This window comes from Emydura macquarii, unplaced genomic scaffold, assembly GCF_026122565.2.
Source record: "Emydura macquarii macquarii isolate MOO-44397 ecotype Brisbane River unplaced genomic scaffold, CSIRO-AGI_Emac_v2 contig_2365, whole genome shotgun sequence".
NCBI classification, from domain to species: domain Eukaryota; kingdom Metazoa; phylum Chordata; order Testudines; family Chelidae; genus Emydura; species Emydura macquarii.
In genome coordinates, this window is record NW_027132502.1 from 700,302 (window position 1) to 717,437 (window position 17,136).

Here is a 17,136-nt window from a genome sequence, read left to right on the forward strand (position 1 = left end):
AGCAGCGAGGCGGGAGGGGGGGACCCGACTGGAGGAAAGGGAGTTGGGGTAGGAGCACGGGGGGAGACACCTGCATGGGGAGGGGCGGGGGGAAGAGGCACCCAGAGGGAGAGGAAGGTGCACCGGTGTGGGGGGGAGCCTGACTGGCTGAGCAGGGGGGAGGAGGAGGAGCACTGGGGGCCGGTGGGGAGGGTCTGGCCCTACGGAAGGAGAAAGCCAGATGGGCGACATCGCCCTGTGGAAAGAAGGAGTGAAGCTGACGGCAGCCCTGCTCCGAGGAGACATTCCCCTCTCCCCCGGCCCCGCCTCGATGGACACCAGGCCAACGTCTCTTTGAAGCGACGGCTCCGCACGCGATGGGACCAGGCCCATGGAGGTGCCCTTCTCTCCGGGCCGGTGACGCCAGCCCACCCCGGTCCCTAGCACTGGTCGGGGGGAGGCAGCGATGACGTGCACGACCTGGCAGCTGGCACTGGACAGAAAGTCTCTTTCGGGGAGGCGCACACGCAGCAGGGTGTTTGCACCAGGATCCAGCATGTGGCGGCTCAGCGGAGAACACAGAAGCCCGGAGCACGCGGGTCAGGCTCGTGTGGAAGGCACGCCGGGCCCGTGAGGCTTTTCCCAAACCCCAGAGGTGCAGCACGGAGTGGCAGCTTCACCTTCTCTCGCTCCCCTCAAGCCAAGGCTGCTCGCGCTTCTTAACGGTTGTCTGAGAAACGGGCTGAATTCCCTCTGACTGACGTTTGTCCTAGAGGTGTGAATGCCACTTGGGGATGAATCTGCGCTTAGGTGATTTGGAGACTGAAGCTTTCATCCAGTAGCTACGGGGCGAAATTCTGGCTTCATTGAAGCTAAGGGCAAAGCTCCCATTGATGTCATGTATTATGAGTGAAGGGTTTATCACACGAGAGTCTAGCAGAACCAAGAGGGTCCCTGCAAGGGGCAGAGAGAGATGAGATGAATGCATAAAGACATGGAGGTGGGATTACAGTAGGATTACATTAACCTCGTCTGTCCATGTACAGAGCTGGTGCCTATTGGAGCCATTCCACTGGGTTTAGTAGAATCCAGCCAACTTGCACCTGGTCTGCACATTCCCTACAATATGGACTCGTGGGTTTTGCCCAGGGCTGTTCAGATACGTTACGCGATGCTGGCACAGCTTCAGGAGCCTGTGTCCAGGAGAAGAGGTCAAGACAGATCAGGACCATGGCAATTAAAGTTTGAGAACTCTGACGTTCGACTCCGGCTGCCTTCAGGCACAGGATACAGTCCGTCCATGGATGGCGGGCAAGACATCACTGATGACTGGAGCTGATTTTAAAAACAGGAAAAAATATTGCAAATATATCTACATTTTTTTCCATGTTTTTTTATTGAAATTTCAGTGACCTTTTTTGCCAACATTTTGAAATCTGAGAAGGTTTCTCCCAGCTGGATGAACGGGCCAAAGGCAGAGTTCCTTTTATTCACCCCTCATTCAGGGGAAATGCTCAGTCACTCCAATCGCATAACCCCACAGCAGCAATGGAGCCAAGAGGACCTTTGGCAAGAGGCAGGCATGTACAGACCCTCCCCTCCCCATTCCTCCAGATGCCTCCTCATTATGGGACCCGCCAGCCCCACATCGGTCTCGTCAGGCAGAGTGGCTGCCCATCTGACGTCATCTGGGTCCTTCCTTTGGCCAGACACCGGGAAACGTGACATTGTAGGACGCTGAGCCCGGCAGACAGGAGACAGAGATGAAGATGCTCAGCACAGTGACGACACCAGAGCACCAGACTTCATGTGCCCATTACACTGGAGAGGAGTGCTATCGATGCAAAGGCACTTTGGGCGGCTGAACAGTTGCAGGAGCCCACGACTACCTTCTGACCTTCCCCTGCAATGAAAGAGCAAATCCCAGTGAGGAGCTTTTCCATCGGCCCTCTACAAGATGCTACAAGAAGTCAACAAAGCCTCATGGTCCTTGGTACCAAGGGCTGCTGATAGACCTAATGGATTGAGCAGAGACACCTGACTCGGATCCATCCCCAGGAGAGCAGCAGCATCCATGACTGATATCACTACAAGTCTCAGTTCCAGACCAGGTCTGGAGACAAGCTGAGAGGGAGCCAGAAAACCAGCTGCTCCAAGTGTTTCTGTACGTAAGAACAGCCATGCTGGGTCAGACCAATGGTCCATCTAGCCCAGTTGTCCTGTCTTCCAACAGTGGCCAATGCCAGGTGCTTCGGGGGGAATGAACAGAACAGGCAACCATCAAGTGCTCCATCCCCTGTCGCCCACTCCAAGCTTCTGGCAAACAGCTTCTGCAGCTGACTCTTCGCTCTAAAAGGGTGGTTTGAGTCCCGGCTTGTTGGGTCTCTGAAAGATCTGAATTAAAGCTAGTGGGAAATACCACATTCTTTTGCAGGAAGTTATGAACTTTTTTTTTTTAAATTTCTTGTGGGAGTTTTTCAGGTTTGTGTGGGTTGTTTTTCTTTGTTAGTTTGTTTATGAAAACTCCAAATTGAAAGCCTAATTTTTTCCCCGCTTTTGATCATTTTCATTGAAACAAACCCAGGAAATTTCACCAAAAATGAAATTTCTCCTTCTTGATGCAAAGCCATTTTTCATTTAAATTATTTTTTGACAAAAAAAGTAAAACCCCCCACATTCGACCAGCTGTAATCTGCATTGACCGTAGGTCGCCAGGTATTCAGTTAATAAGATGCTAAACACACTCATAACATTATTGAGTTGCAGGATAATTTTCAGCCTCCCTAGGCCTGGGAATCATCCCGCTCACTAACTTCTCTTACTGCCCCAAAAGACAGACTGATTTTTCCTCTTGCTTTATAGTACTGCCAAAGCCAGAGTGTCACGTGGCACCTCATTTGGCTAGAAGATAATGATTTGCACATGCCCTTAGAAGACTGATGGCAGTGGGATAGGACACAGCTGAAAATAAATACGGCATCCTAGCTATCAATGAGTCCCTCCCACCACAGAACTTAGGCCACGTTTGGTCAGGCAAACCTGGCAGGGGTAGAGCAAATCAAGATCCAGGGGGCAACATGTATTACAGATCCTGCCTGTGTTATCGTCCCAATTCTGCCAGGCCGCACTGAGCATTGTCAATGCAACTTCCATTGACTCCAGTGGAAACTGAGGCCCGTTGGCACCTAGCAGAAGAGCATCTTGTGCGGTCAGGTCCATACGTCTAGCTGAAGCCAGTGCTATTTGTCTCTCATTCTCATGAGCAAACTCTGTCAGCATCTGCACTTAAATAGCATCTTTCACCCAAAGATCTCAAAGGCCTTTACCACCATCCATTTATGGCGTCCCCGTTGTATAGCGAGGGAAACTGGGGCATCCAAAGAGACTTGTTCAAGGTCACACAACAAGTCGTTGGCAGAGCTGGGAAGGAAAACCCAGAAATCCCCACTCCAGGTCAACGTTGCCTTCCAATTACTGCTAATGGCAGGCAGCGTCAGTAGGAGTAAGACGGGTAATTTGGCACTGTGTTGCAGCAGCCAAGAATATCAGGTGAGTCAGTGGCGCCGTGTGTACAGATCAGCTTGTTGCGAGTGCAGGCGGGGAGTGACTCAGTTCTGCAGCTCGTCTTTGCAGTGTCACTCAGGGAAAGGAGCAGGGGCTGAGAACAGAGTTCACCAGGGTTGTTGTTATTGCAGCACCTCTCTTGGTATCATAAAACTCTAATGGAAAATTCATAACAGGTCAGTGAGACTGAGTGATGAGAAGGTAATAAATACAAGTCAAACAAGAAGGGGCCAGTCCCCTAAAACAGACGCGGAAAGGTTGCACAGTGCATTGTACCACATTTTATCTTAATAAAATATGGGCTTTTGCCAATTAAAATGGGCCATCCAAACACCCCCTCCTTCTGCTGCATGGACAAAACTGACGGGCTCTGGCTCCTCTTTGATGAATTTCAAATTTGATGTCCAATTTGAGCCCCAGCCCATACGCTGCCCTGAAGTCAGCTGTCGTGTTTTGCCTGCTGATGGTAAAGCCCGTGCTCAACAAAGTCATTGGGATGGAGAAAGGCACCTGAGTGCCAGCAATCAGTTAAATTAAATGACGAGCACTATCTTCCCCTCCACCACGCAGACACTTTGTACATCTCAGGTTAATTAGCCCGGGCTCTGGAGAGTGCAATAATAAATTGCAAAGCTCCTTTCAAGCCAACTCACGAAGTATATTTCTGTAATATCGCCACAGAACTTGTATCTGGATGCGCGTGTGTGTGTGAGAGAGAGAGGGGACGTTCACTGGATTGGTCAGATAAGAGATATATTGACCGGGTTCCTTCTGACGTCTGTTATTGGGTAGATCTGTCCGTTATCCAAGAAGTGAATCATATTGGCAGGTTGAATTACAGTTCAGAAGATTTTTCTTTTTCCCCCTCCGCCAAAGCCCATTTGTAATCATTGCACATTCGCTGGCTTTTAAAAGCAAGCTTCTCTGGAGCCAGGCTGCACTGAAGTCCTCCAACGAGCGTGAAGCAAGAGGTCTTTTGGGTGGCCGGACCATGGACAAAACCTGTTCAGTCCAGCTCTGTCTCGGGATCTTAACGGTTTTCTCCATAATGGTGGCGGTGCCGTCTGCACATGGAAAACCTTTTTCACTGCAAGGTAAGCTGAAACGCAGCCTAGATGACACAGGTGGGTACTTACCTCTGCTGATTGGCTGGTTGGTGGATTTTCCTTTTCGCTTGACACAACCATATGGCACTGATTTTTACATGGGAGGAAACAAGGTTTCCCATTCCCACTAAAACTAAACATTTGACCAACCAGAGAGCTACCGAGAGGTCTCATTATATTACCGTGACATACAATTGTCCCTATGTCCTGTTTCTGGTTTTATAATACCTCCCATTTGACAGTGACAGTGTCTCATCAGAAGGAATCTGTCTGATGAGGATGTCCCTTGTTATTGATAAAGAAAATCCTGTCGGAAAAAAATAGCGTGGTATTATACAGTGATGATCCTGACACAGAACCTATGAGATTTGCCAGCTCCTAGGTGTCAGCATTAGACGTTTTATCCAAGGAGGCTTCTTTTTACATGTTCTTCTTTTAGTAATTTAAGTACATCTTGGCTTGCACCGATTCTGCAGGGAAATGGTGGGCATTAATCTTCTTTGTTAAAGAGACTTTGGGGAAAATAAGAGCAGTCCAATAGAAGCGAGAAAATAACATTGCTTTTAAAATTAACACTGCTTTTTAAAATGATCTGTCCCCCTGTATTGCCACTTTGGTTTTGTGAAGACGCCTTTGCTTTGTGATTGTGCATTTATATATTTTTTTCCAAAGCAAACTCCAAAATGAGTGACACGGACATTTCAAAGTCATTATACCCCAAATTGCCTTTTCACTCTCAATGATAAATGCATCCCTGTTCTGACTCCACCAGCTACCAGGGCTTTCATTCCTGCTTGCAACTGAGATGAGGATCAGACCCAGTGACACCAGTCGAGGTATCACACCCGTGGCCAGCAGTTATGGTCATCACAGTTGTCACAGCTCCCAAAGATCTATGCCGCTGTGTGTGAACAGACATCCCACACAAGGCTTCCTGAGCTCAGCTATGGTATAACGTGTTGTCCCAGGCGTGTGTTTTTTGCTTTAAGCCCGTCAGGCTTAGATAAGGGTGAAGTCACGCTGATGAAATAGTTGCCCCTCACCTCTGTGTGTGGAGGGAACGGAAACCCTGAGGGTCATAAAGAGAAGAGCACTGGTCCTCTCGCACCGTCCTTGTCCTTCTACACACTCTGCAGGAGCCCCTCCGTAGCTTTGGGATCTGAAGGTGGGACGTGGGTGTTTCGGGGGGAAGGTTGGGGGCATGGGCACGCTCCAGGCATTGTCCGCCCAGCTCACCCCACTGGGATTCCTCTACCCCTCATGTCAGACTACGTAAGACATTGGCTGGGCAGAGCTGGGAGCTCCCAGTCTCTGCGGTACTACAGGGCTTCTGTGCATATGGCCCCGGGCTATGGTGACTGTCCTGTGATCAGCAAAGCTGTCGGTGGATCCATGGGGCTTGGGGAGCAACCACTTCCCGCCTTCCCTAAGGGAACAATACAGAGATGGGGGTTTCACAGCAGGCCCTGTCCTCCTTTCTGGCAGCAGAAAGTTGATTTAACAGGCGCTGGGAGGATTCCCTTGTGCACAGGGAATCCCTGGGTGGCCCGGAGTCAGGGCAGGAGGCTTTCCCAGGGAAAAGAGGGTATGTCTTGGACATCCGTACAGGCTGGCCCTGCCTGGCAGCTGGACCTGTCCTTGGCCCCAGGGGCAGACAGGCATGACTTAGAGTAGCGCCGAGGCCAGCCTGGCCCCTGGCTGGCTCCGGACTGGGCGAACACACAGTTTTTTTCTCACCTGTGCCGAGTGTGTCTCGAGCACAGCAGGGGAGCTGGCCCAGGGGTGGGGTCTTAGGCCTAGGCTGGATGGAACTGCCGTAAGTGTGCAATTAGGGACCACAGCTGTATTGGCCACAGGGAGATGGGCTGGATGGCCTCACAGCTCCTCCCCAGCGCCAGTACAATCTGTGATGGCAGCTGGGGTGTGGAGGGGCGTTGTGTGTCTGCAGTATATGGTGACTGACTGTGCAGATGACTCCTCTCTGCGTAACGGGGATGGACCGCGTTGACCAGCACCAGTTTTATGCAGTAGCAGCCACGAAGCAGCTCTGCTGGGGTTGTGGGTGAGGAATGCAAACCCCCCGGCCTGTGGGAGTCCCCCCCAGTGTGTCTCCCTCTTCCCCCTCCCCCCCCATCTCCCCATCCCTCCCAACCTGTCACTATGCTGCAGCGAGACATTTCCCTCCCCCGTTCTTGTGCCGGGAACCCATTCATCCCGGCATCGCAGGCTGAGGGATGTGTTTTATGTGCTGCAGAAAACCCAGGGTTCCTGGAGAGAAGAGAGACAGATCCCCAAGACGTGCTGCTGGCGCTGCTGCTTAACAAAAACCTAGGATGGCGGCGACCGGTGCCTATCAGTAAGTGACCTCATGCTCATCAATCCCCGCTCCCGCTTCCCGTCCCTGCAGCTTTGTTTCTTCGAATACGAAAGGCCTGAGCCTTAAGGGCTGAGCACCCTAATTAGCACTGGTTGTTATGGGAGTGGAGCCCACTCAGCACCTTGCAGGATTGGGACCTACATACAGTGGATCAGAACGTCTGGTGCACGGGGGATGCTTTTCCATTGCAAATCTGACCTAAAGCCATCTTAGATGGCCCCCAGAGCCTGCCCCAGCACCAGGGAATTCTCAGGTGGCACTGAATTGCCACAGAAGCTTCTATACTCCCCCACGGCAGACACGAGTGGCATGGGCAGTGACAAGGAAGAATGATTGAAGCACCCCTGTAACCTCGGGCTGCTGGAAAGAGTGTTCTGTACTGTGCTGGCAGACTGGTCCAGCTAAGAGTAACCCCAGGATCGGGTGGGGGGAGAGGGGAGAGAAGCCATCTTTGCACCCCCCCATGCTGCAACTAGCGGCTCTCAGATGCAGCTAAGGGTCTGGCTGGAACATTACAACGTATGCAATGTATTCAACAGTAGCTAATTCAAATAGCTGATCATCGTCATTATCCAGGGCAAAGAGGTGATCAGGAGTCCATGATGAACAGGGGTTGCCTGGATGATCTAAGAACCAGGGGGGATTGAACCTGAACCTGACATCTGAATCTGACATATTAAAGTTGGGAGAAGTTCAGCCAATGGGATTTTTTCTTGCTTTCCTCTGCAGTTCTGGGTTTGGCGGGGACCGGAGACGCTGAGTTGTCACGCGGGAGGTTATCCCACCTGCAGTAGCTGACAGGACCAAAAATCAGAGAGCGTCGCTTTAAGGGCGCAAGACCTTCCTGTCGATTTCTGCAGGCTCCCAGCTCCAGAACGCTGCAGGGTCTCGGGAGACTTCTCGTGGCACAAAAGGAGGGACTATCATTCAGGTCCATGAGATCATGTTTGCTCTCTGAGAGACTAGTCCCAAGCACGCTGAAGTCAGCGGATGGGTTCTCACTGGCAGCACAGAGCAGGACCGTGCTGTGTTCTCATCACAGCGACGATTCCTGTGAAAACAAGAGAGCTCAGGGACAAGCCATGACTCTCCCAGGAAACACCCCCTATTCCCAAATGCCCCAAGGATTGCAATGGTCTCCACCCTTCCCTCTGCTGACCTCCGGGAGGCAGTTGTAGTTCTGAGCGGCTGAAGGACTGTGCAGATCAAATCAGTCAAGTTGTTCTGCTGACTAAGGAATTCTGTTTACAAATGGTATGCATTCAAGAATATTGTTCAGACTGGTTTGTGGGGTGCTGTACTTATTACTCTAGAGACAAGCTTCATTTTATACAGGGCAATGGAAAGCAATGAATCTCCAAGGGAAGCACAGGCAAAAAGCAAAGTGTCATCAGTAAATTAGCTTGTCTTATTCTCCCCCGAGACCATCTGTTCCAAATTTCAGCTGCGGTTCAGTTTTATGCATGCAGCAGTCCTTGGCCAGGCTGCTGGTTTGTGGGAACTGCCAGAGCAGACGCCCGCAATGCCACAAGAAGTGGATGGGTGTGCAGTAACGGGAGTGAGCTCTTCCATAGCAGTTTTCCTCCCTAGATCTCAGGGTGCTTTTGCTATCTCTGTTTTATTGATGTGAAACGCGAGGCACAGAATCCTGAAGGGATTTTGCAGGAGGCAGAGTCAGGAACAGAAGCCAGCTCTCCTGGTTCCCAGCCTCTCCTCTGGACCATGCTGTCTTTTAAAGCAAGCCTGAGATAATGTATTTGCTTTACGTAGCTTGTTGCCCCAAGCAGTCAGCCAATATTCTGAGTCCTGCAGGTTGCTTCCATTAGGGGAAGACATTGATGGTGAAATCAGGTGTTTCTTTGGGGGAATCCTGTTTATTTACAAAGAACGTACAAGGGCCTGTTTCCCTGAACAGTAAGAACAAACAGCAGCCGAGGGTTCCCTGGATCACCGTTCCCTGCATCTTTCCCGTCAGCACTCTGCCCCAAACACAGCTCTGTCCCTTGGCTTCCTCTCGCCGCCCTGTTACCAGGGCTTCTCTGGATGTCTCCTGGCATTCGGGCCACTTTTCGGCTTCTCCCGGGGCGGGTCTACACTGCAAAGTTCTGCTGGCAGGGCTAGGTCATTCAGGGGTGTGAGAAAGCCCTCGGTAGATGAAGCTAGACCGACAGAAAGGGGATTTTGGCAGCACATCTAATGTCACTGGGGAGGGCAGGGGAGAGGTGTAGCTCCACCTGCAGAGCTGCTTTCACTGGCATTTGTTGCGTCTTGAGTAGGGGGCTTTGTTGGCATAGTCATACCAGCAAAGGCTCTGTAGTGTAGACAGCCCCCACCCACACACACACAGCTGCTGTGTTTGCCCTGAACACCCAAGAAAGCACCTCTGCCCACGTAGCTCAGCTTCCAGCTGGCCTTGCCTGTAGCCTTGGGCGGTGTTTTCTCTTGTGTCAGCTACGTTACTCCGTACAGGTGCTTAATTGCTTCCTATTGTCAGCGCTTGTCTGGCACCTCTTCCTGGTCACGCTAGGGCTTAGCTCTCCAGGTTGATGCCCCTTTCCATGACTGCATGCCACCACACTGTCCCTCTTTGGTCTGCAGCATCTTCTTAGTGACTCAGCCCTCTGGCTAGGTTAGTCAGAGCTCCAGTACAGGGAACCTACACCCAGCAGCCCTGGGCTTTCCTCTCCCAGCCCTCACTGCTCCTTCTCTGGACTGCTTCCTACAACTCCTGATTATCTCTTGGCTTGGCGTGTACCGTCTCCAACCCCAGTTCCCTCTTCTTAGGGAGTGACTGCCCTTTCCCAGAAGCAGCCCCTGTTTGTTGCCAGCCTCCTGGCTTTATAGGCCCTGTCTGTTCCTGCCCAGCTGCACCTTCTTGCAATCAACAGCCTGCTTCCTGGGGCTCTTCCTCCAGCTGCAGCCTGTGGAGTTAATAGGCCTCCCTGGCCACCTTAACCCCTTCCAGTCCTGTGTGGGGTGGGCACCCCATCACACGTAGGTTGATCCTGAACGAAGATTGGCTAGATGTGAATCAGCCTCAGCCAGGTCTGTGATTGCCTATAAATCAAAGATGCCTGCTGGGAGCCACCAACACCCTTCAGCATAACAACTGCATTGGCTCACTCCTGCTCTGGTCAGTGAATACTAGACACTTAACTCCCCCGTTGCTTTAGTCCGACAAAGCCGGAGTTTACTGGCCTTCGGGGCCCGGGCTAGGCCTATTTGTTCTGGGTTCTGCCCAGCCTCGGTGCTGGCGGGCTGCTGAGTACCTGACCTTATTGTAACTGTGATATTTGTACCCATCAGGTAAGTCTGATAAGTTACAAGACAAACATGACAGACCTGCCCCCTTTGTAATTAACATTAAGGGAAAGTCCTACAGAACTTGTAGGGAAGTCCAATTTTTCTGTCGGGTTTTCAGCCAACCTATATTTTGAAAGCCAAGTAGGAATTCAATGGCAGAGGCCTTGCACTCGTCCATTAAAAAGGGTGAATGCAGAAATTCCTTCTCAGGTGGGTCTCAGGAAGCAGTGCAGATATTTACACTACCTGTGTTATTTCTTCCAGACTTGGAGCTGCTGAAGAAATTTGAAGAACTTGAACAGGTGAGAGGCGCGTGCATTAATGCAGAGCAAATCGGACAGAAGCCGTTTGTGTGTCAGTCATACTCAGACAAAACTAGTGGGCACATTGCAGTCCATTCTTGAGTGTCCCCGGCCTGTTTCTCCATCATTAATTCCAGTATCCCAGCGTGAGAATGTGCCAGGAAAGCATAGCAGGGTTAAAAATACTCATCTGCTCCCTGCCTCTGCCTTATTTAAAGGGCCAGCCTCCAGAAAGGCACGCTGGGGAAAAAAGTCCCCATAAGAGGGACACCCTTCCCAGGGCCGAGGTGGAAAGGACTAGCTACAGGTGTTGCTTCTTTACCACGTTTAATCCCATCTTGGGGCCACGCCAGGGAGCTACGGGTGGGGGAACTGGTTCAGATTAGAAGCAGGACCCCACAGCACAAAGTCCTACTCCCGATGGGAACGTTCCCAGGGTCCCGTATTATGATTGTTTGTGTCACAACAGCGCCTAGAGGCCCATGCTAGGAGCAGGTCTCCACTGCGCTGGGTGCTCTACCATGCCGTGAGGGACAGTCCCTGCCCCAGAGAGCGGGCGGTCTATGCAGACCAGGTGGATGGAAGCGTGCATCCTCACCTCTAGGCTGCCCCCTCGTGCTGGGAACTTCACCCCTTGCTCCTCCGTGGCCATTTCTGTGGCTGCAATGGCCGGTCCCAGCCGGCATCTTCTCTTGACTCCCTCTCGGGGTCTCCTGTGACTCAGTCCTCTGACTGCTCACTCCCCTACCAGGTAAGGAAAGATCCAACTTAAAATCCAAACCAGATGCCCAGACTAACAGCTCTTCTGCCCCACACAGGCGCCACGAAAGCTCTCAGAAAGCTGCTCTTCTCTTCCGTCACCCCCAGCGGGACTCCCCCACCAGGGATGCCAGCGGTTTACCTCTGAGGGTCTCCCTTCAGGCCCCATTTCAGGGATCCCCCCACAGGAGGCTACCCTGCTCCTGGCCATAACTCAGCCTGACTGCCTCAGGCTTTCTTGCTTCTTCCTCCCTCCTGGCTTTTCCTCCCCTGCTGCGTTCCCAGCTCTATTTAACTGGCAATCTCCCTCCTTCACCTCCACAGCTAATTGAGCTCATTACAGCCAGCTGCGGTCTCTGAGCCGCCTTTATCTTGCCAGCTCCTTGGTGAGGCTGAGCTGCAGCTGCTAAGGCATGGGCAGCCAGCCCGTGACAGCAGAGAAAGCGTGGGAGGGGAAACTGAGGCCCGGGGCGGGGAAGTCGGTCACACAGCAGGTCGGTGAGAGAGCTGGGAATAGACCCCAGGTCTTGTGACTCTCAGTCCAACCTGGGGGCCTCTGCAATGTGTCACTACCTCGCACCTAGCTGCGGACGGGCCCCAGCGCAGCTCCCTGATCTAGAGGGACCTTTCACAGAGGTCTGGGATATTAGGATCTGCCTTCCTGGGACAGGTCGCCAGAGCAGAAGCACAGTCCCTCCTTGCCGCGGACAGCCCTTGCCTCTAGAAGAGGGAAACCATGGCTAATACAGAAGGCCTGTCCCAGAGAAGTCTGTGCGAGAGGCTCACTGTTGTCAGAAGGGAAAGTGACCAGGAGAGGAGCGTGGAAAATGAGGGGAGGGCATCAAAGCAGAGTGGCGGCAGGAATAAGGCGGTGGCACTCTACGGATGGGAGCTGCGGGGGAGCACACCCTCTGCAGAGGGCAGCACACAGGCTGGATTTCACCCTGGGAGAATAGCCGAGGCAGACCAGAACATGCACTTCCGCCTACCACGGGAACGGGGGCGGGTGCTCAGCCTTCCCACGGCAGCATGTGCGGCGCCCTTGGGAAAGCCCAGCCCAGGGGAGGGATTCCAGCCCCAGCTTCGTCTCCCCCACCCCCTGACGCCACCACAGCCTGCTTTCTCTCTCAATAACCCCGATGGCTGTTGATTCCCTCTTGAGTCCTGCTGGCCTTTCCTGCAAACTGCTTGGCGGCTCGTGGGAGGGGCCGGGCTGGGCCTCGGTCAGGAGAGGTCAGTCTAACTCTCTGCTTGTTCCCAACAGCTGGAGACGTTAAAGGAGCAGCTTTTGGCCGGGGAAGGCTCTGAGGTGGCCTACGCCGAGGCGGGCCTGTTACCATCGCACCCTGACAAACGCGGTGGGTGTTGGGTTTAGAGCAGCCCCTGTGAGCTATCCACCTGCTGCCATCCGGCCCCCTTTAGGGTGTTCTCTCTGCACCCACACTGGTTAGAGTGGATATGCTGGGAACCCCACGGGAAACAGAGCTCCGCCATCCACTGTGTCCAGCAGGGCATCTACGGGCCGGGCCGTTGCTTGCTGATTAATCAGCCTCGTTGAAGGCACTAGTAGCAAGATATCCCTCTAACCTCAGCTGACGGGCTGCTGTTTGCCCCTGCTGTTTGGTTCTGATACATTAAGGGGGCTTTGGCAGCACCCTAAAATGATCCTATTTGGGCCCCTCTCTGGTGGAAAATCATTAGATTTGAAGCGCTTGTTGGTTCGCAAAGTAACCGTGGACCCCAGGCTGTAAGGAAAAGCTCAGTTCAAGCTCCTGATGTGTAAAGGAATTTTACCAACTGTGGGATCCTTTAGGTGCTTCTAAAATCCATTTGGAAAGGCTGGGACCTTCCCAGCTGCTTCCAGCAACCTTGCAGTAGACGTCTCTCTTCGGTTAGGTGAGGATGTGAGGTGATTTGGTACATCCCGGCTCGCCATTCTGCAGAAACCCCTTTTTCTGCAACTGGAATCCTCCCACATTACACAGGCTGATACCGAATGTATCTGCTCGGTGCTTCTCTCTCTGTGCGTCAGACGCTGAGCTAGGACAGTAGACACAGCGATGAGTGTGGGCCGCATTCTCTTTCCCCTTCGCCAAGGTCACTGCCCTCTTGCAGCTCCGTATTGGCAGAACAAGGAGCAATTGTTTGTGTAGCCGAGAGACAGTGAGGAAGGACATGGAAATTAACCAAGAATGCAGTGAATTAGAGATGGCAAAGATCTAAGACGTCATTCAGCCCATTTCCCCCTGCCAATAACGCAGAAACGCTGCTTACTGCGTTTTCACCAGTGCTCTGTCCAGTCGAGTTTTACATGAGCCTGCTCCTGCAAGACTGTTTCCTTAATGACTGACAGTTATTTTTAACGATGACCAGGATAATCCTGTTACTGTCACCTTTCACCAACTCCTCCCGTAGAAGTGACAATGTCGTTTGCTGAAGCTGATGTCACTTGAGGTGGGTCTGAACCAAAACTCTAGAGGACTGATTCTACCCCTATTCCATCTCCTATGTCCTCCTCAAGTGGTACATGTGGGCTGCTACCATGCCACAAGCGGTCGAAGGAGAATCCCCCTGGCAGAGGCGTTGTATAAGGACAGTATAAGCCTGCCTGTGACATTCAGTGCTATGGAGGATTCTGGAGTGCTCTAATTTATGCCCTGAGCCAGGCCAGAAGCCAGGCGATCTAAAGACAATGTCAAGCCACATTCGCCCTGACCCCTACCTCAGAACAGATGCGATGCAGCAGTTGCAGCAGAGATCATGATCTAAAGTCCCTCCAACTTTGGAGACGTTCAGCGCCACGTCTGAACTTTGTGGTTTCCCTAGGAACTGTGGTTGTTCAGAACCCGTCCAGATCAGGCTAAAAAAGTGGCCCCCAATACTTGGCTCCTTCTCACATTCCCAGCTTTGCTTTGGTATTTCCAGAGCCTCATTGAAAGGTGACCTGCAAAGGATAAAAAGAGCGGGGTGGTTTGCTGCATATGGCCTGAAAGAGGAGATTTCTTTTTCACACTATAATTTCAGTTCTTCTCTCCCTGGTTTCTCCTGTAAGGTCCCCTGGCTGATTTCAGAACCAGGCTGTTTACACCATCAGGGACACTGGATCAGTGAAGAAGGCAAGTGCCTTTATTCAGATTGTTTGTTTGGCACTATTTTTATAGATATTATTGACTCCTGATGTCATTAAAACACCTGAGATAGTAGGCATCTTTGTTAAAGGGTCAATGCCCCACTCTTTCAGCTAAAGCTGAGAGCATTCCAGTTCTACGTTCTTGAATCATCCAAAGAATTCTCCAGCAAAAACAGGCGAGAGAAAACTTGACATTCCTGACACTGATAAGGTTGAAAAAAAAAAGCAGGAAAACCCTTTTAAAACAAGAAACAGCAACAACAAAACCCACCAATCACCCCGGCCTCCCTGCCTTCTCGTTACATGACGAGGGAGCCCCCAAAAGGCCAGAAACGCTCTTTCCTCCTTTGCAGATCACGTGTCCGGAATGAGGAGTTACACAAGACCAAAGCATGGGTTTTATTAGCGATGGGGCCAGGCCACACAAATTGGCTGGAGCTCCAAACTCCCCGAGTCCCGCTCAGAAGTGGAAGCTGTTCTCACTAACCTCTCTTTCTCTTGTGGCCCTACCTAGCCTGCTTTTGGAAATACTGCGTCTGAAGCCCTGCTGGGATTGGAAGAGAGAGAGAAGGCCGGTCCCGAATCGCCTCATTGTGGTGTTACTGTGTTAACTTATCTTCTGTACCTTCATTGTGCTGCTACCTTGGGTGCTTTCCCCAGCAAGGAGCTAGGCAGAGCCGCAGCCAGGATTGACGGGAATCTGGACAAGACCTGGAAGCTCACTCTCCCTGCCTCCCACTCTGCTCCAGCTTTATCCTCCCCCCATGTTCCACCTCGCCTTCCCCTCAGACACCCATCCGCCTCCATTTTTATAGTGTCTGCCTGCCCTGGCCGTCTCCTTTTAGTCTATCAGCAGTTTGGTCTTAGCCCTCAACTTTTCCTCGCCTGCCTCCGCTTTTCTCCAGGTTCTCCCAGGTGCCTGGCCCTTGCCTAGTCCCCGTGAGCGTGGGAAGGGAAGCCCCCGTAGGATCCTGCCCTCTCCATGCCGCACTCCTTGCAGACGCTGCTTGTTGTGGTGGCAGTGGGCCCATTCCCTTTCTAAGCCTGGGCCCAGGACATCAGCCCCACCCGTCTCCTGTGGTGGGGCCAGGCTTGGAGCCGGGAGGGGATGGATGTCTTTGCAGTTTAACTGATGAGACGGATAATAGAGGGCTCAGTGCATTGGGTGGATTTGGTGGACTTGCTACCAGAACTTGACAGTGTTGTCGCTCTTTGTGTCCTGTCGGTGTGTACAGTGTGTATCCTCCAGTCTGTACCTCAGGGGAGGAAAGGGCCAGAATACCAAAGACTTTAGGATATAAGTCAAATAAAGCCAAAGCACCGATTTCTATTTCACAGTCGCCTGATGTTTTCTTTCTCTTTCAATAGCCTGGCCTGGATGCCAAGGTCTGTTCTTCCCTCCATACACGCACAGACCTCTCACTGAAGCCTGTGTTAAATGTAGCAGAGGCACAGCCGTGAGTGATGGAATAAAGCAGTGGTTTACCTAGCCAGGTGTTCAGCAGTGACGCATGTAACAGATGCGTCCTTTGACCAGGTGTGGGAATCAGGGCTTCATCTCCTATACAGACGTGCACCAGTCTGACCTCTTTGAGGTCCAACCTCCCTGAATTGCATATGATGGCCATATGATGGCCTTCACCGGTGTGTTACGCATCCCAGCCTCACTCTCTACCCCATAACTCCGCCCATGTGTCTAGAAGAGCAGCAACGTGTTCCCAAAATGTCACACTTCTGCCAGTGGGTTCTACGGGCATTCATCTGAAAGGGGCAGTTGTTCAACTCACCAAGGAGGCTAATATGTTTTTAATTATTTGTAAATGAAATCCATCCATTTCCTGGGCAGTGTTCTCGAGTGTAAATCCAGGCTCGCTCTGCTGAACGCAACGGCGTTAACGCTAGCTTTCCAATAATGTAAATAAGAATAGAATTTGGCTCTGCAGAATGGAGACATGAAATGATTTGGGCTATTATTGGGCATGTGTATCCAGGTCTGTCTAGCCATAGTATTTAACTGTAGGTTGCCTGGTGCAGAAACGCCACCTCCTCACAAAGCATCAATTACTATCCGACATCAGTTGCCAGGGACTCTGGCAAATGGTGCATGTTTACAGCAGTAGCTTGGACGGTCTTCCAGAACAGGGGAACTACACATCTTCTTGTCATGCCCAACCTGGCATACATCGAACGTAGGCCATTGGCAGATATTAGCAGTTTGCATACATTAGCTCAGTTTGATCACGCCCAAAGTACAGTAGGCTGCTAAAGTTAACCCTTTGGGACTTGAACTCTGTATCTTACACCTCTCCTACTGATTAAAGCTACATATGAAGTAGGTCTGTGTAAATGTGTCTGTCCTGGGTTGTCCTCTGCCATCTCAAAAGCAAGAGAGACAGGTCTAACCACAGCCCTGCCACAAGAAGTGTGTTGTGGCCAGAATCTGGAGACATGTCTAGGGTTCTAGACGTATGCCTCTCACTGGCTTTCAGATCACACGAGCTCAGTTGCGTAAATGACAAGCCGGGTTGTCTAATGACCAGAGGAGCAAACTCCAGCTGGGATCTGCAGCCTCAGCCATGGCCACAGCAGCGTAAGGAACAGAGAATCTGGACATGG

The 17,136-nt window shown here is 51.8% G+C and overlaps 1 protein-coding gene across 1 annotated transcript; it reads left to right on the plus strand.

Annotated features, from left to right (window-relative positions):
* Positions 1-4,507: 4,507 nt before the first annotated feature.
* Positions 4,508-15,850, plus strand: UTS2B (urotensin 2B). Its single transcript, XM_067561010.1, has 5 exons — positions 4,508-4,637; positions 6,904-7,005; positions 10,594-10,631; positions 12,655-12,748; positions 15,035-15,850. Exons 1-5 carry the CDS (start codon positions 4,535-4,537, stop codon positions 15,058-15,060), a joined length of 363 nt encoding a protein of 120 aa, XP_067417111.1. The 5' UTR covers positions 4,508-4,534; the 3' UTR covers positions 15,061-15,850.
* Positions 15,851-17,136: the final 1,286 nt, after the last annotated feature.